Below are 19,953 nucleotides of genomic sequence, written 5' to 3' on the forward strand. Positions count from 1 at the left end.
GATTGCATTGAAAATGTTTGAGGATGTGGTTAAGGTGATGGCTGCTTATATAATTCTTTACAGTGCTCTGAGTGCAGTTCTAATAGGACATCACCTTTATTACAGTCAGAGAGGATGCTTCAGGTTAAATTTCTCCCATCAGGAACACTAGTATTTAAGAGAAAGCTATCAAAGCCTTTCCCAAGAGCAGAGGTTCCAAAAGGAGGGGAAGAGAGTGTTATTATACCAGGAACCTATGGAGCAGAGGGGGCTGCAGAGTAACAAAAGGGTATGTGTACCAAAAACAAACTCTGCTAACTGCACCGTTTTGCAGTGGACCAGCTTCAACCAAGCTAACCTAGTTCCATGCATCTCAGGTGAATTGAATGATGAAGCACTTTAAATGGTGACAGCTTCTATAAAGCAGTAATCATGTTTCTCTACTCTTTTCCTGCTGCCCTGGAAGGCGGCAGATAATTAATTCTCAAATTGGTACAATAATATGAGCTTGATAGTAGGGCTGCCTGCCAATGAGGTATGTGGTGGGAAGGGGAGGCCAGGGAAGGGGTCTGGTCTGATCAGGGAAAAGAAAGACAAGCCGGCATCTCCATGCCTTTTCAGTCTTTGCACCTCAAACTGTGCTCCACTAGCCTGCAGCTTGATTATCTACAATGCAAATCTGATCATATCATTCCCCTGCTTTAAATCTTGCAATGGTTTCATGGATAAAATCCCAACTCTCTGTGCTCTGTCTCCCACTCCCCACCCAGCCTAATCTCTCCAGCCGTGTTGAGCCGACTGTACCCCATCACCACTGCCAGCCTCCACCTACAGTACCTTGTCCCACCTTCTTTACCTGGCTGAACGTCCTCACCCATCACAGTTCAGGTCAAACGCTACCTCCTCTGGAACTTCCTTGCCATTCTGCCCCCTGCCCACTGCCCTCTCTGTCACTCCCATTTGGGTTAGACAGATCTTAATCCTACTATAGGCAATGTCCTGTCTTCCTCATGGGAATTTAAACTCCTTTCTAAGCACAGACTGTGAATGACTGATTCTTGTTTCCCTAGCATGTCATACAATGTCTAGCACACAGTGTCCATTCTAGCCTTGTCTACCCAATGCATGGAGCTTTTAGAATTTAGGATGGTGGTTAATGACACATACTTTGCTGTGGCCATGGTGTTAGGATTTGAAACTCCCTTGGTGCATCAGAAGTAGATGATCACAGTGGAACACTCATCCCTTTTCTCTTCTCAGGTACCCAAGGAACATTAAACATTTTTAAGCAGCTATATTTATAGGGCATTCCTCTGAAAGTCTCAACGTTATACAGACCACCAACAAACGCGTCTAGGGGCTTGCACTGGCTTGGAAATTAAAAAAATACATTCTCTTAGCTGAATTCATCAAGGGCAGAACCTGATCCAAGTGTTTCTACCCCACAGCCCAGCCTTTAAGGTAAGAAAAGGAGATTCTAGGTCCATTATGGTCCAGCATGTCATCTGAATGTGATCTGAGTGATCTTATTCCAGTGATGCTGTTCTGGCAAGTACAGGAACATACTGTAGGAGTGTGACATGCCTGAGGTGCAAGAGAATCTTTCTGTACTATGATGCATCAGGTGGTTTATGGATTAATAATATCTCTACCCTTTGAAACAAACTGGATAATGGGAACAAATGCAGGAGAAGAATATCTGGGAGTGATGCTGAGACAGCAGGAGGATGCTTCTCAGCTTGGAGATATGAGGCTGAAAGGTGGCTTCATCTCCAGGTTCAAGATTATAAATGATTTTTCATAAATTATATTGGGATACAATTTGTACTTAATAAGGGGACTTAACAAGGGGTTTAAATCATTGTTTGTTATATAATGTATTAAAAACAAGACTGATGAAGTAGAGTCTTGTGTCTGCAGTTGACCATGTAATGGCAAAACCCTGGCTTCTCTGATTACAAGGTTATAACTGGGGCATTTCTGCTCCCTGACAGCAAGATATCCTTATCACAGATAAGTGTCCTAGAGTCAGGAATCGCCTCTTGAAGGCTGGCTTGTTACCATAAATGTAAAGAGGCACAAACAGCATGTACTTATCACATACTCCTCGAACACATGGGTGAAATGTCACTTACATAATCTGACAGGTTGCAGTTGTGCTGGTATGATATAAAAACTGGCTTTTTAAAACTGGTAGAACCCTCTAAGTTTTTGAAAAAGTCTTTCCCATTTTATTTGGAGACAATGCTTACGCTGAGTATGCTCATCAGTTATCAGTAATTTAGCAGATGGTGCCAGTGTTGACATTTGGTTCTGGCTTAATTGTGCATGAGTGTGTGTTTTAACCAATGATGCAGCTGTCCCCATTCCTGGCAATTAGAATATAAAAATGGTGTTCACTGATCTGGCATAGTGATCATTTATCCATGTGTTTACTCTTTTGTTTGCAAGGCCTTCTAAGTGTTTGCTGCAATTCTACAATCAGAATATAAATTTGGCTTAAAATGGAATCTAGCTCCAACTGATAGAACAAAAGGGATTCAGACCTCCATGTTTTGAGATTTAGGTCTCCAGCTCCACTAGAGACGCCTGTGAGGTGTTTTGTGTGTGTGTTAAAGATACCTCTGATATGAAGATAGTCAGATTAAATGCCATTAGGATTAGAAAAGCAATATCAGCAGAGACCACTGGACTATTGCTGATCATGTGCAGAGGATCAAGTGACCAAATCTATTCTGCGTAGAGTCTTGCTGCAAAGTTCTAGCTATTCCTAATGCCCTGCGTCAATCTCATTCACTGCTAATTCATTCAGGAGACCTAACTGTTGAGTACTCCTCAAGGAGAGTGGGTGCTTGGGGCTGTTGTTGTCCCTCAACTATCTTGGCTCTTGATTGGGTGGGCTTTTTGCTATTAGGTTGCCAGTTAGTTTTAGTGTGGGGACAATTCCTTGTTAGGTCATGGCAAATCTGGATAAATTACCTATTAAAAAATAATTTACCCTTTTGGAAAACTTTGGCTAAGTTAATCGCTAAAGCTGAACATATGTATAGCTCTCTGCCTAGCAATTTTTACTTTAGAAATGATACCCAGCAGATATGCATGTATGTTTTCACCCAAAAAAACCATGCACTGGAAGGCTGATGGCAGCACTACCCAGATGTCCATCAGCTGTAGAATGGATAGTTGTGCCACAGTCGTTTGATGGCATACTATACAGCAATAGATTGAACAAACTATAACTGCACACAGAAGTATTAGTTTTATATTGCAGTGAAACATATTACCACAAACTTAGCAGCTTAAGCAACGCACACTTACAAGCTCACGGATGTGTAGGTCTTAAATCTGGGCACGGCATAGCTGGGTTCTCTGCTGAGGGTCTCAACACTGAATCAATGTGTAGGCGGCTGGAGCTCAGAATCCTCCTGAAGTGTATTCAGGTTGTTAGCAGAAGTCGTGTCTGCTTCATGATTGGAGGACTGAGGTCTCATTTCTTGCCTGGCTGTCAGCCAGGAGCCAGTCTCAGCTCTAGAGGCTGTCTGCATCCTTTGCCTTGTGGACCTCTTCTGTCTTCGAAGGCACAGCAAAGAATTTCCCTCGTATCAGCCCATCTCATGATTCAAATCTTTTTCACCAGGAAGAGCCCAGTCCCTTGTAAGGGCTCCATATGGCCATGCCCACTGAGGACAATTTCCTGAATTAAAGCCAATTGATTTAGGCCATTACATCTGCAAATTCCCTTCACAGCAGCGCCCTAGATCAATACTAGGGGATGTGCATACAAGAAGGGTGAGGAATCTTGGGGGTCATCTTGTAATTCTGCCCACCACATGCAACAGCATGGATAAATCTCAGCAACGTTAAGCCAAGAAGGCAGCACAAAATAATATATAATGTATAATTGCATTTATATAAAACACAGACAGGAAGCACTGATCTTTGGGGTTAGGATTCAGAACAGTGGTTACTCTTGAGTACATAGTAATCAGAAAGAACATAGGGGACTCCTGGAGGCCGATATTGATCTGTGGTGCTGGTTACATGGGTGTGTTCAGCTTGTGAAAACCAGCGAGCTGACATTTTATGATTTGTGTATCTTTTCTGTAAATGCATTTATATTGCATTAAAAAGTTCTTAGGATAATTTGGATTCATTACTTGCAATAGATTTGTTTTGTTTTTCCAAGAAAACAGCACTCAGAGACAGGTATCAGAGTGAGCGCCTGATGGGGTGGGAATAAACAGGAATACAAAAGACACAGTGCGTGCTGGAGTGAGAGCAGTATCTCAATGAACTTGGCACAATAGAGAAAAAAGTGAATTTACTGTCACTTGGAGCTGTTTAGCCTACCTCTAATTTGGCCCGTGCAGTGAAATCACCCCTTGTTCAAAAAATTTGAAGACAGCAAGAGTGGGCAATCATCAAAATCATGGTGGTGGTGGGGACAAATGAACAGTCCCACTCAAGAAGCCAGCCTGCTGGTGTGTGTGGATGAGCCATCTCAGAATCGAGACTTGCTGCTGGTGAGTTATTTGGGCATGTTGCTTTAGTCCTTTCAGCTGTAATGGGTTGCCCGGGGCTAGGAGGTGAAAATTCATTATATATGCAAGTGAAGCACGTTTTTATTGTGCCAGACAGCAAACAATACAGGAATATTATATAATGGGCCTCTAAATGTTTGGAGTTTTTCTTTATTGGTTAAAAAGCCTACCTTGACCTTGCAGAGAAATACAGAAACTCTTCATGGATAGCACAGGGGCCATTCTGGCCTTATGAATTAACACAAATCCCGAATTCTTGGTGGAACCCTTATCATGAGATTTTACTGTGCTTTATTTGATCTTTCCAGTTCAAAGAAGAAACTCTAATGCAAGGTCGAGGGTATTGGAGTCTGGGCACTTCCCCCATCCAAAGTTCTTGGTGCTGAAGTTTGAAGTTTCGGTCAGGTTCGCAGCTGAATCCCCCGGCCTGACTCTAGAACCTCCCGGGAGTGCCTGCTGAGCCTGGGAAGGGGCAACCCTAGAATCTTCCAACCCGGCCTCAGTGGCGAGCGCCTGGGGCACGCGACTCCCAGGCCGCTTGGAGGCCTCTGCAGTGTCAGGATGACAGGACTGTCGCCTGGCCGGGTTGGGGCGTAGGGACGGTATTTCAGGCTAAAAATTCTGAAGAGGCACGAACGTTCGCATTGTGTTTCTGTGATTATTCTCCCTGGCTTGCATTCAGAAACACGAATCTTTCCGGATGTAGTAACTGACTTCCTAAAGCTTTGGGGGGACCGTGGTCCCCGAAGGCTGCCGGCTGCCTGACCTAAGATTTACGCAGTGGTTCCAAGGATGAGACAAGGTCCCAGTGTCTCGGTGACAACAGGGTCTTTGACGAACGGCTGCCGAGTTGCAGCTGGGGAGGGGAAGAGGCCTGTGGGCGGGGACGGGCAGCCCCTGAATTTCTTCCTTGCAGAAGTTGGGCGCCGGGGCGCGGGCAGGCAGCCCGCAGGCCATCAGCATGCAGGAGCGGCGCGCGCCGTCCTTGAAGGGCTGCCCGGCTGACCTTGCTCCGCTTTCTCCGGAGAAATCGCAAGGAGAGCGCGAGGACACGGCCATGGCGGTGACTCAGTGCCCTGCGCGCCCGCACGCAAATGCTCCCTTCCCTCAAGTCCAGCTCCGCAGCTGCTGTTTCCTCTTCCTGCCCTGTGTTTTTTTTTTTTTTTTTTTTTTTTTTTTTTTTTTTTTTTTTTTTTTTTTTTTTTTTGAGACGGAGTCTCGCTCTGTCGCCCAGGCTGGAGTGCAGTGGCGCGATCCCGGCTCACTGCAACCTCCGCCTCCCAGGTTCAAGCGATTCTTCTGCCTCAGTCTCCGAGTAGCTGGGACTACAGGCGCGTGCCACCACGCCTCGCTAATTTTGTTTTTTGTATTTTTAGTAGATACGGGTTTTCGCCATATTGGCTAGGCTGGTCTTGAACTCCTGACCTTGTGATCCACCCGCCTCGGCCTCCCAAAGTGCTGGGATTACAGGAGTGAGCCACCGCGCCCAGCCCCTGCCCTCTTTTTAATTCCAAGATTCGAACCCGGCGTTTTTGCGCTCCGCCCCTCCCCCTCCCCACGGCCCGGCCTATCATTAGCCAGACTTGCACGGGTGTTTTGTACCCCCCTCCCCCCGTCCCTATCGGCAGAACCGGAGGCCAACCTTCGCGATCCCTCGCTGCGGGCCCGGAGATCAAACGTGGCCCGCCCCCGGCAGGGCACAGCGCGCTGGGCAACCGCGATCCGGAGCCGGACTAGAGGGGGCGGTGCGCGGCGCGCTGGGGCGCAAAGGGGACGGAGCCCGGGTCTCGCTCCCCATTGGCCGCACCCCGGCGGGAGGGGCCGCCTCCGGCTCGTGGCACCTGGCGTCGCCCCTCCGCGGGGAAATCGGCGGCTACGGCACGAGCGCCTGGAGGTAAAGGTACTCGGGGGTGGGGAAGGCCCCGGGCCGCGGCAGAGCTCCCTGCCACCCGCCCTGTCCTGCTTGCTGCCGCAGCGCCTGCGACGCTTGGATGCCCCCAGCTCCGGCCGCGCCAACCAGAAACTTTGCCCCTCGAAGTCCCCCGCCTGTCTGACCGCACCGTGAGGCGCCAAGTGGCCGCGCGCCCTCGGGGCCCGGAACCCCGCGAGTCATTGCCTGGCCGCCCCGTACCCGCGCCCGCGGCGCCCGATAGCCAGGATGCGCTACGCGGACCCCTCGGCTAACCGGGATTTGTTGGGGAACCGAACTTTGCTCTTCATCTTCATCTGCGCCTTTGCCTTGGTGACCTTGCTGCAACAGATCCTGTATGGCAGGAACTACATTAAGAGGTAAGAAAGTCCGTGAGAGGGCAGGATGCGTGGAGCTGGCCGGCAAGCCCCGGGTGGCAGTGGCAGTGGCAGCGGCGGCTTCGGTCGCAGCGCCCCAGGGTGAGTGGCTGTGGGTTCGCTCCTAGCCCGGAGCATGGCCGCTTAGGCTTGGGTCACCGCGTTTCCAAGAGCATCCTTGCTTGCTCCTGCCCAGCGCTGGCTGGAGGGCCCAGACAACTTTGTTCCGCTGTGAAAAATGAAGGCCAGAATAGAATTCCAAGCAACTAGGCTGACAATAATCCATTTAATACCCGGAGAGACCGCATGGATCAGAGCGGTGTCCTCCAGACCCACAGTTCTATGGCCATTTGTTTGGACTCCAGGGTCAGAGGGCTCAAAATCGTATCGATTGTTTGTTTGTTTGTTTGTTTGTTTATAACTTCGCGAGTCCTGAACTTTCGTAAGGACCCTTGGGAGAAAAAGCATTTTCCCCTCCAGGAGCTTCGGGTTCGGTGGGGGTGGTAGTGGGCTGTGGCGATGCGACAGGGATAGTGATAGTGAAGTCTTATAATCCCACAGCCACTGGATCTGTGAAACTCAACAACCTGATTCCTTCTGAAACAGATGGCTTTTTTTTTTTTCTCATCCTTAGTGCAAAAGGTCAGAGCTGCAGCAGAAGTTAACCCCTCGTTGGGCTCTCCCCCTACTCCACCCCAATCCACGGTTAAACTCCAAGAGAAAGAGCAGCAGGAGGTGTCACTCAGAAAATCAACTCGGGCACAGCCTCAGCCTCTCTGTTTGCAGAAGATACACTGAAATGCCAGCCACTTCCTTCTGCCGGCTCTGCTGGCTTAAGGAAACACTTGGGGTTTCTCCGCCTGGTTTGGGAGATTAGGGGAGGTTCCTGCTCTAGGATACACCCACATCAGAGCCTCTCTCGGCAAGAGCCCTCTCTCCTAGCTGCTGGGGTGTATTTTTCTTTGCTGCTAGTGTCTCCCTACTCTCACCGCCCCTCCCCCAGGTTGATAGGAAAATAAATGTCTCTCTAGCTAAGTAAGCATCCCACCTTCTTCTCTAAACTTCCCCATAACGAAACAGCCCTCTTCTCATCCTTTGGGTGAGGTGGATACATCAGGTATGGGTGCTCCCAATCTGGGCTGCCCACGAAGATGGGAGGGTGAGGATCGCTGCTGGGTGTCGCTGTCCAGTGGAAAAGCCGAGCACTTAGGCTGTTTCCCCTCCTTGTGACTCCCCTGAGCTGGGGAGTAATGAGGCACCTTGTTCTGAACATTTGTTTACAGCCAGTTGCTGCTCTGGACCTTCCCAGGGAGCGTTCCCTGGTTGGTAGCAGCTCCTGAGTGCTATCTGGCACTGGTGCCTTTAAAGGCCATCTTCGAAGTCTCCTGGCTTCTTGGATCTGATTGGGCCTGCCTCTTCTTTTGGTTACTGCTATTTGGGGCAACAAAATAGCCACAAATGAAATAGAAAGTGAATGTTAAACTGTCCGAGAAGAGAAGCACTAATAGGCTGGAGAAGTTAGGCAAGACTGTGCCCAGAGGAAGTTGAACTTGAGTGGGCCTTGAAGGAAGGGTAAGATTTGAGGGTGGGGGCAGGGGGCATGCACATCCAAAAAGTGGGCAGGAGCAAAGGCGCAGAGATACAAGTGTGTCACAATTTCCTCCCGTCTCTCCCACACCTGACCCTACCTGCACTGCAGCACTTGGCTTAACCATTGGTTAGTCCTGATCTTGAACTGGGTGTGGCTGCCACATCAGTGTCACCCCTAGCACCTGCTTACCTATCTTCTTTCCTCCATATATCATGATTGTAATGAACTGGCCTGATGTGAGTATCATCAGCCTGTCTCCTGTCTACAAACACTTGACCAGTGTTCTTCAAGCAGAGGCTCTGGGAGGGCCTGAATCAGAACCAACTGGAGGACCATTGAAATGCAAACTCCTGAGCCCCTGAATCTGACTGTCTTCAGGTGGGATCTACTAACCTGCCTTTGTAACAAGCTCCCCAGGCGATCTGCAAGCTGCAACAAGCTCCTCCTGCTGCTCTAGACCAGTGGTTGTCAATCCCCTATTCCCCACGGCAGTGTTTGGAGACTTCTGTGGCGTTCGCACTGGGGAGAGGAGAGTGCTGCTGCATGCAGAGGGAAGAGGCCAAAGATGTTGTAAAGACCTATAATGCATAGTTTGCCCCCAACAACAAAGAATTTTCCAGCCCCAAATGTCAGTAGTGCTGAGGTTGAGAAACTGCTCTAGACTGAAAGCTCCATGCGGTGGGGATTTGCTTTTTTTTTTTTGAGATGGAGTCTCACTGTGTCACCCAGGCTGGAGTGCAGTGGCGCGATCTCAGCTCATTGCAAACTCTGCCTCCCGGGTTCAGGCCATTCTCCTGCCTCAGCCTTGACGAGTAGCTGGGACTACAGGCTCCCACCACCACACCCGGCTAATTTTTTGTATTTTTAGTAGCGATGGGTTTTCAGCGTGTTAGCCAGGATGGTCTTGATCTCCTGACCTCGTGATCCACCCGCCTCGGCCTTCCAAAGTGCTGGGATTACAGGCATGAGCCACTGCGCCCGACCAATTTGCTCTGTTTTGTTCCCAGCTGCACTGTGAACACCAAATATGGTGTCCAGCACATAAGATGTTCTCAATAAATATTGGATAATGAATAAATAATTGAAGGTAGGATTATGTGTGTGCGCTCAGGGATTGTAACTGGAAGAGACACAATGAAGAAATGGATACAACTGGTGTGAGGTGGAAGGAAGGGACGAAGGGGGCAGATGTAACAGTGGGTTACTAGCCTCAGCAAAGTGTTTTGAAGATTGAGAAGAACAATTTGCATTTGGTTCATTGGGCCATTGGGAGCTGTGTTTGGCCCTCGAGTAGGATAATGGCAGGATAAAAGCCCCTAGGAAGGACGTTAGCTGGGTCTCCTACAGGAAGGGTTAAAGAGGTAGAGAGGCTGGGAGGTACTGTCACAGCCCAGTGAAAGTGAGAAGAACTTGTTGCAGGGAGCAGGTCCACTTCAGAGCCAGAGGATTCCTGAAGGCTGCCATTCTTTGCTTCTGGGCTGAGCTGGTGCGATGCCACCTCACAAAGAGTTCAGGGATACGGCAAAGGCAGGCTCTTCCAGGGAGAATTTAGCAACAGCCCAGAGCAAATGGCAGTGGGGCTGTGAGTCGACGTGTGCTTACTTCTTTGGACCCTGGGCTCTCCCTGTGCTCTGCAACGGGAGCTTTTGGGAGGACCCCACTGAGAGCAGTCAGAACTCCGGGGGTCCATTTGCAGCACCTCCCTTGGTCAGGAGGGGAGAAGGTGGGGCAGTGCAGGTGGCTTAGTGGGCTCAGTGTCTCTAATGGAGAAAGCATGCACTATGTGAATGAGGAGAAAAAGACAAGAAACAAAGTTGTGAACGTTCCCCTTGATGCTCTTGGCTTCTCCATGTCTGTTTTTGATTGATCGAACAAATACTTCATGCAGATTTACTCTTTAAGTGCTAAGGGTACAATGCTGTGCAAGGCAGGCACAGTCCAGGGTCTCCAGGGAGCCCGTGGCTATTGGGAAGACAGAAAGGCACGCAACTGATATATGAGCCATGCCTAGAGGAATGGACGAGGGACTCTAAGAACAAGGAGGAGGCGCCAGAGCAAATCACTGTGTTTCAAGGTACATGGAGGCATTTGAAGGGGTCTTCAAGAAAGGGGAATGATCCACAGGCATAGGCAGAGGTGAAAGGAAGGGGGATGAAATCGAGTTTGAGCAAGGATTGACAAGTGCAGGCAAGAGTTGAGTGAATCTGCATGACTCTGGTTAGAGCTATATTGCTGGGGGCAGAGTGAGGCAGGCAGGGCCCAATTCCTGAGAAGAAAGTAGGGACCTTGTGTGGATGGCGTGTCTGGGGGAGGGAGCGGGGAGGGTGACAGCTGCGGGTCTGGATCCTTGTGCGTGGAGCTACCCAGAACTGCGCTGGGAAGAGCCAGACTAGTAATGTAGATTTGGAGTCACCAACCACTGACATCAGTGTTTTTCAAACTTTTATGATTGGGAAGCACAGTATGGCATAGGTTATAGCCGGGGACCTTGAACACAGTTATGTACACACTCAGCTGAAACATTTTGTGAAGCAATACTTGGCCTTATTATGAGAAATGTGCTCTAATGTTTTCTACTTTACTTCTTTTAAAAAATCCATTCGCCATGTGCGGTGGCTCATGCCTGTAATCCCAGCACTTTGGGAGGCCTAGGCCGGTGGATCACGAGGTCAGGAGTTCGAGACCAGCCTGACCAACATGGTGAAACCCTGTCTCTAGTAAAAATACAAAAATTAGCCAGGTGTGGTGGCACACACCTGTAATCCCAGCTACTCAGGAGGCTGAGGCAAAAGAATCGCTTGAAACTGGGAGGTGGAGTTTGCAGTGAGCCAAGATTACACCATTGCACTCCAGCCTGGGTGACAGAGCGAGGTTCTGTCTCAAAAAATAAATAAATAAAATTTAAAAATTAAATAAATAAATAAATCCATTCTACTTCCTTAAAAAATGCAATGGAATATTGGCCTTAAAAAGAAAGGAAGTTCTGAAATGTGCTACAACATGGATGAACCTTGGAGACCTTGTGTTAAGTGAAATCAGCCAGGCACAAGAGGACAAATACTCTATGATTCCAATTATATGAGAGACTTAGAGTTGTCAAATTCATAAAGACAGAAAGTAGAATGGTGGTTCCTGGGGCCTGGGTGTGGGATGGGGAGTCATCTTTTAATGGGTATGGAGTTTCAGTTTGGAAAGATGAGAAAGTATTGGAGATGGATGGTGGTGACGGTAGCACAGCAATGTGAATGAACTTAATGACATTCAATTGTAGACTTAAAAAATGGTTAAAATGGTAAATTTTATGTTATTGTGTATTTTGCCGCAATAAAAAGAGTTTTTATTAAAAAATCTGAGAGCAACCCATTAAATTTTACAATCCGTTGGGTTGAAACTCTCAGTTAGAAAACCACTGATGTGAGCAATGGGATTGGATGAGTCACCAAGGACAGAGCAGAGTGGAAAATGATGATGGGTCTGGGCACAAAGGAGAGCCTTGAAGGATGTCTGCACCTACAAGGGGTCGAGAGAGGAGAGCTGGCTCTGGAAGCCGAGGCTGGAGAGAGGTGGAGGGGAATGAGGAGAGGCAGGTGTTAAGGAAACCAAGAGACGAGGGCGTCAGAGTGAGAGTGACCAGCTGTGGCATGCCGGGAAGAGGGCTCGGGTGGGATAGGATTGAGGTGTCCGCTGGGTTGGCAGTAGAGGCAAAGACAGTTTGGGAGAGAGAAGTGGGGACAGAATCCTATTTCAGTGGGCAGGGAGTGAGTGGGGAAAGACAATGTGGAGACAGGGAGTGCAGGTTACCCTTTCTAGGTGTCAATGATGAGAAGAAAAAGCGTTAAAAGAAAGATTTTCCACAATGAGGAGCATGGAAATTGTTCCGTCTTAAGTCCCCCACTGCCCCCAATCCCCTTTGTTAGTGCTGAAATCTTCATATAAGCTCACAGCCCTAAAGTATTACAACTTCAGGTGTTTACACTTTAACAGAGGGACAGGGAAAGGGCAATGTTTATTTAAAGGTAGAAAGAAAAGACATCGTAGATTTTAATAATCTGGTCTCAGTCCATCTTTTAAACTTAATCTCAGGAAAACCAGATAACCTTGGCCTTGAATGTCTTCCCGTGTCTTTCAATGGAGTTTTATAATTCTCCATAAAGAGTTTGAATGTTTTCTGTTAGATTTACATCTTTGTTCGGGCTGCTGTAACAAATTACCATAGATTTGGTAGCTTAAGCAACAAATGTTTGTTTCTCACTGTTCAAGAGGCTGAAAGTTCAAGATCAAGGTGCTAGCATGGTTGGGTTCTGGTGAAGGCCCTCCTGCAGGTTGCAGACTTCTTGTTTCCTCATGTGGGGATGAAAGAGAGGGAGCTAAGTCTCTGGCCTCGTCTTATGTGGGCACCAATCCCATTTGTGACTGCCCCGCTCTCTGACCTAATCACCTCCCCCAAAACTCCACCTCTAAATACCATTGCCTTGGGATTCAATTTCAACATAGGAATTTTGGGGGGACACAAACAATTATTTAGTCCATAACAATTCATGTCTAGCTACATAGTGTTTAACTATTTAAAAACTGTGTAAAATGTTTACTATTGTACAAATTATCTTTTAAAAAGTTATATTTTCTAACCATTTGTTGCTGGTATATAGAAATAAATTTGTTTTTTGTGTATTAATTTTATAATCAGCAACCTTGATTATGCACATACTGATAATAGTTTATCTGAAGATTATCTGAGGATTTCTATGTAGACATTTTTCTTTCTTTCATTACTACCATTATACCTTAATATATAGTTCTTGTTTTACTGTAGTGGCTAGGACCTTTGACATAATATTCAATAAAAGTGTCGTAGTGAACATCCTCATCTTAGTCCTCACCGTTTTCTTCTTTCTTTTTTTGACAGCTTTATTGAAGTAAAATTCACCCACTTAAAGTGTACAGTTAAATGGCTTTTAATATATTCATGCAGTTGCACATCTACCACCACAGTCAATTTTAGGACATTATTATTACTCTGCAAAAGAAATCCTATACCCCTTAGCCATCACTTCCCAGACCCCCATCCCTCTTGGTCCTAGGAATGAACAAACACACTAACCTGTTTTCTATCTCCCTAGATTTTCCTCTTGTGAGCATTTCATATAAATGGAATCATATGCTACGTTGTCCTATGTGATTGACATCTTTCACTAAGCAGAATGTTTTCAAGGTTCATCCATGTCATATCATGTATCAGTACTTCATTTATTCCTATTGCAGAATAATATTTCATTGTATGGATAGACTGCATTCTGTTTCTCTGTTCTTCAACTTATAGACATTTGAGTTGTTTTCACTGTTAAGTTTTTGTGTGGACATAGATTTTCGTTTCTCTTGGGTTTATACCTGTGAGTAGAATTGGTTATATGGTAACTCTGTGTTTGCCGTTTAATGAACTGCCAGGGTTCTCCAAGGTGGCTGTATCATTTTACATTTTCTCCAGCATTGTATGAGGGTTCCAATTTCTCTACATCCTTGATAACACTTTTATTATCTTTTTTTGGATTATTGCCATCTCAGTGGTTTTGAGGTGATGTCTCACTGTGGTTTTGATTTTGCATTTCTCAGATGACTAATGATGTGGAGCATCTTTTAATGTGCTTGTTAGCTATTTGCTTATCTTCTTTGGAGAAATATCTATTTAGGTTCTTTGCCTTTTTTTTGAGAGGGAGTTTTTGCCCAGGCTGGAGTGCAATGGTGTGATCTCAGCTTACTGCAATCTCCGCCTCCCGGTTTCAAGTGATTCTCCCAACTCAGCCTCCTGAGTAGCTGGGATTACAGGTATGCACCACCATGCCTGCCTAATTTTTGTATTTTTTAGTAGAGATAGGGTTTCACCATGTTGGCCAGCTAGTCTCTAACTCCTAATCTCACGTGATCCACCCTTCCCGGCCTCCCAAAGTGCTGGAATTACAGGAATGAGCCACCGCACCAGCCAGACACTACGCCCAGCCCCTTTGCCTATTTTTATCTATTTATTTATTTTTGAATTATACTTTTAAGTTCTAGGGTACCTGTGCACAACGTGCAGGTTTGTTACATATGTATACATGTGCCATGTTCGTTTGCTGCACCCGTCAACTCATTATTTACATTAGGTATTTCTCCTAATGCTATCCCTCCCCCAGCCCTCCACCCACCGCCAGGCCCCGGGGTGTGATGTTCCCCACCCTGTGTCCAAGTGTTCTCATTGTTCAATTCCCACCTATGAGTGAGAACATGTCGTGTTTGGTTTTCTGTCCTTGTGATAGTTTGCTTAGAATGATGGTTTCCAGCTTCATCCATGTCCCTGCAAAGGACATGAACTAATCCTTTTTTATGGCTGCATAGTATTCCATGGTATATATGTGCCACAATTTCTTAATCCAGTCTATCACTGATGGACATTTGGGTTGGTTCCAAGTCCTTGCTACTGTGAATAGTGCTGCAATAATCATATGTGTGCATGTGTCTTTATAGTAGCATGATTTATAATCCTTTGGGTATATACCCAGTAATGGGATGGCTGGGTCAAATGGTATTTCTAGTTCTAGATCCTTGAGGAATCGCCACACTGTCTTCCATAATGGTTGAACTAATTTACACTCCCACCAACAGTGTAAAAGTGTTCCTATTTCTCCACATCCTCTCCAGCATCTATTGTTACCTGACTTTTTAATGATCGCCGTTCTAACTGGTGTGAGATGGTATCTCATTGTGGTTTTTATCTGGATTTCTCTGATGACCAGTGATGATGAACACTTTTTCATGTTTCTGTTGGCTGCGTAAATGTCTTCTTTTAAGAAGTGTCTGTTCATATCCTTTGCCCACTTTTAGATGGGGTTGTTTGTTTTTTTCTTATAAATTTGTTTAAGTTCTTTGTAGATTCTGGATATTAACCCTTTGTCAGATGGGTAGATGGCAAAAATTTTCTCCCATTCTGTAGGTTGCTTGTTCATGCTGATGATAGTTTATTTGCCGTGCAGAAGCTCTTTAGTTTAATTAGATATCATTTGTCTATTTTGGCTTTTGTTGCCATTGCTTTTGGTGTTTTAGTCATGAAGTCCTTGCCCATGCCTATGTCCTGAATGGTATTGCCTAGGTTTTCTTCTAGGGGTTTTATGGTTTTAGGTCTAACATTTAAGTCTTTAATCCATCTTGAATTAGGTGTAAGGAAGGGATCCAGTTTCAGCTTTCTACATATGGCTAGCCAGTTTTCCCAGCACCATTTATTAAATAAGGAATGCTTTCCCCATATCTTGTTTTTGTCAGGTTTGTCAAAGATCAGCTGGTTATAGATGTGTGGTGTTATTTCTGAGGTCTGCCTCTGTTCTGTTCCATTGGTCTATCTCTCTGTTTTGGTACCAGTACCATGATGTTTTGGTTGCTGTAGCCTTGTAGTATAGTTTGAAGTCAAGTAGAGTAATGCCTCCAGCTTTGTTTTTTTTGCTTAGGATTGTCTTGGCAATGTGGGCTCTTTTTTGGTTCCATATAAACTTTAAAGTAGTTTTTTCCAATTCTGTGAAGAAAGTCATTGGTAGCTTGATGGGGATGGCATTGAATCTATAAATTACCTTGGGCAGTATGGCCATTTTCATGATATTGATTCTTCCTATCCATGAGCATGGAATGTTCTTCCATTTGTTTATGTCCTCTTTTATTTCGTTGAGCAGCGGTTTGTAGTTCTTCTTGAAGAGGTCCTTCACATCCCTTGTAAGTTGGATTCCTAGGTATTTTATTCTCTTTGTAGAAATTGTGGATGGGAGTTCACTCATGATTTGGCTCTCTGTTTGTCTGTTATTTGTGTATAGGAATGCTTGTGATTTTTGCAGATTGATTTTGTATCCTGAGACTTTGCTGAAGTTGCTTATCAGCTTGAGGAGATTTTGGGCTGAGATGATGGGGTTTTCTAAATATACAATCATGTCATCTACAAGCTGGGACAATTTGATTTCCTCTTTTCCTAATCGAATACCCTTTATTTCTTTCTCTTGCCTGATTGCCCTGGCCAGAACTTCCAACACTATGTTGAATAGGAGTGGTGTGGGAGGGCATCCTTGTCTTGTGTGAGTTTTCAAAGGGAATGCTTCCAGTTTTTGCCCATTCAATATGATACTGGCTGTGGGTTTGTCATAAATAGCTCTTATTATTTTGAGATACGTTCCATCAATACGTAGTTTGTTGAGAGTTTTTAGCATGAAGTGCTGTTGAATTTTGTCAAAGGCCTTTTCTGCTTCCATTGAGATAATCATGTGGTTTTTGTCGTTGGTTCTGTTTATGTGATGGATTACGTTTATTGATTCACATATGTTGAACCAGCCTTGCATCCCAGGGATGAAGCCCACTTGATCGTGGTGGATAAGCTTTTTGATGTGCTGCTGGATTCAGTTTGCCAGTATTTTACTGAGGATTTTTGCATCGATGTTTATCAGGGATATTGGTCTAAAATTCTCTTTTTGTTGTTGTGTCTCTGCCATGCTTTGGTATCAGGATGATGCTGGCCTCATAAAATGAGTTAAGGATGATTCCCTCTTTTTCTATTGATTGGAATAGTTTCAGAAGGCATGATACCAGCTCCTCTTTGTACCTCTTGTAGAATTCGGCTGTGAATCCATTTGGTCCTGGACTTTTTTTCGGTTGGTAGGCTATTAATTATTGCCTCAATATCAGAGCCTGTTATTGGTCTATTCAGAGATTCAACTTCTTCCTGGTTTAGTCTTGGGAGGGTGTATGTGTCCAGGAATTTATTAATTTCTTCTAAGTTTTCTAGTTTATTTGCGTAGAGGTGTTTATAGTATTCTCTGATGATAGTTTGTATTTCTGTGGGATCAGTGGTGATGTCCCCTTTATCATTTTTTATTGCATCTATTTGATTCTTCTCTCTTTTTTTCTTTATTAGTTTTGCTAGTGGTCTATCAATTGTGTTGATCTTTTCAAAAAACCAGCTCCTGGATTTGTTGATTTTTTGAAGGGTTTTTTTTTTTTTTTTTTTTTTTTTTTTTTTTTTTTTTTTTTTTTTTTTTTTTTTTTTTTTGGTGTCTTTTAGTTTTTTTTTTGTGTTTCTATAAATTTCCCTCTACACACTGCTTTAAATGTGTCCCAGAGATTCTGATATGTTGTGTCTTTGTTCTCATTGGTTTCAAAGAACATCTTTATTTCTGCCTTCATATTGTTATTTACCCAGTAGTCATTCAGGAGCAGGTTGTTCAGTTTCCATGTAGTTGTGCAGTTTTGAGTGAGTTTCTTAATCCTGAATTCTAATTTGATTGCACTGTGGTCTGAGAGACAGTTTGTTGTGATTTCTGTTCTTTTACATTTGCTGAGGAGTGCTTTACTTCCAACTATGTGGTCAATTTTAGAATAAGTGTGATGTGGTGCTGAGAAGAATGTATATTCTGTTGATTTAGGGTGGAGAGTTCTGTAGATGTCTGTTAGGTCTTCTTGGTGCAGAGCTGAGTTCAAGTCCTGGATATCCTTGTTAACCTTCTGTCTTGTTGATCTGTCTAATATTGACAGTGGGGTGTTAAAGTCTCCCATTATTATTGTGTGGGAGTCTAAGTCTCTTCATAGGTATTTAAGGACTTGCTTTATGAATCTGGGTGCTCTTGTATAGGGTGCATATATATTTAGGATAGCTCCTCTCGTTGAATTGATCCCTTTACCATTATGAAATGGCCTTCTTTGTCTCTTTTGATCTTTGTTGGTTTAAAGTCTATTTTATCAGAGACTAGGATTGCAACCCCTGCTTTTTTTTTCTTTCCATTTGCTTGGTAGATCTTCCTCCATCCCTTTATTTTGAGCCTATGTATGTCTCTGCACATGAGATGGGTCTCCGAATACAGCACACTGATGGGTCTTGACTCTTTATCCAATTTGCCAGTCTATGTCTTTTAATTGGAGCATTTAGTCCATTTACACTTAAGATTAATATTGTTATGTGTGAATTTGATCCTGTCATTATGATGTTAGCTGGTTATTTTGCCCGTTAATTGATGCAGTTTTTTCATAGCATCGATGGTGTTTACAATTTGGCATGTTTTTGCAGTGGCTGGTACCAGTTGTTTCTTTCCATGTTCAGTGCTTCCTTCAGGAGCTCTTGTAAGGCAGGCCTGCTGGTGACAAAATCTCTCAGCATTTGCTTCTCTGTAAAGGATTTTATTTCTCCTTCACTTATGAAACTTAGTTTGGCTGGATATGAAATTCTGGGTTGAAAATTCTTTTCTTTAAGAATGTTGAATATTGGCCCCCACTCTCTTCTGGCTTGTAGGGTTTCTGCTGAGAGATCCACAGTGAGTTTGATGGGCTTCCCTTTGTGGGTAACCCAACCTTTCTCTCTGGCTGCCCTTAACCTTTTTTTCCTTCATTTCAACCTTGGTGAATCTGACAATTATGTGTCTTGGGGTTGCTCTTCTCAAGGAGTATCTTTTTGGTGTTCTCTGTATTTCCTGAATTTGAAGTTTGGCCTGCCTTGCTAGATTGGGGAAGTTCTCCTGGATAATATCCTGAAGACTGTTTTCCAACTTGGTTCCATTCTCCCCCTCACTTTCAGGTACACCAATCAATGTAGATTTGGTCTTTTTCACATAGTCCCATATTTCTTGGAGGCTTTGTTCACTTCTTTTTACTCTTTTCTCTAAACTTGTCTTCTTGCTTTATTTCATTAATTTGATCTTCAATCACTGATAACCTTTTTCTTCCACTTAATCGAATTGCCTATTGAAGCTTGTGCAATGCGTCACGAAGTTCTTGTACCATGGTTTTCAAGCTCCGTCAGGTCATTTAAGGTCTTCTCTACACTGTTTTATTTCTAGTTTAGGCCATTCCTCTAACATTTTTTCAAGGTTTTTAACTTCCTTGCAATGGGTTAGAACATGCTCCTTTAGCTCAGAGAATTTTGTTATTACCTACCTTCTGAAGCCTACTTCTGTCAACTCATAAAAGTCGTTCTCTGTCCAGCTTTGTTCCGTTGCTGTGTTAGGAGCTGTGATCCTTTGGAGGGGAAGAGGGCACTCTGGTTTTTAGAATTTTCAGCTTTTCTGCTCTGGCTTCTCCCCATCTTTGTGGTTTTATCTACCTTTGTTTTGTTGGTGACCTACAGATGGGGTTGATGTCCTTTATGTTGATGTTGATGCTATTCCTTTCAGTTTGTTAGTTTTCCTTCTAACAGGTCCCTCACCTGCAGGTCTATTGGAGTTTCCTGGAGGTCCACTCCAGACCCTGTTTGCCTAGGTATCACCAGCAGAGGCTGCAGAGCAGCAAATATTGCAGAACAGCAAATATTTCTGCCTGATCCTTTCGCTGAAAGTTTCATCCCAGAGGGGCACCCGCCTGTATGAGGTGTCTGTCGGTCCCTACTGGGAGGTGTCTCCCAGTTAGGCTACAAGAGTGTCAGGGACCACACTTGAGGAGGCAGTCTGTCTGTTCTCAGAGATCAAAGACCATGCTGGGAGAACCACTGCTCTCTTCAGAGCTGTCAGACAGGGACGTTTAAGTCTGCAGAAGTTTCTGCTGCCTTTTGTTCAGCTATGCCCTGCC

General features: G+C 44.9%; 1 protein-coding gene across 2 annotated transcripts in view; it reads left to right on the plus strand.

Moving 5' to 3' along the window:
* Positions 1-6,022: 6,022 nt before the first annotated feature.
* Positions 6,023-19,953, plus strand: part of ST8SIA5 (ST8 alpha-N-acetyl-neuraminide alpha-2,8-sialyltransferase 5) — an 88,897-nt gene continuing 74,966 nt past the window's right edge. The window contains exon 1 of one of the 2 annotated variants that reach the window (XM_030810494.1): positions 6,023-6,809. In XM_030810494.1, coding sequence (XP_030666354.1) covers positions 6,679-6,809 — 131 coding nt within the window. In that variant the 5' untranslated portion in view covers positions 6,023-6,678. The remainder of the gene's footprint in view (positions 6,810-19,953) is intronic. The other variant, XM_030810493.1, reaches the window with a different exon arrangement.

The sequence above is a fragment of the Nomascus leucogenys genome, chromosome 4, assembly GCF_006542625.1.
Source record: "Nomascus leucogenys isolate Asia chromosome 4, Asia_NLE_v1, whole genome shotgun sequence".
Classification (NCBI taxonomy): domain Eukaryota; kingdom Metazoa; phylum Chordata; class Mammalia; order Primates; family Hylobatidae; genus Nomascus; species Nomascus leucogenys.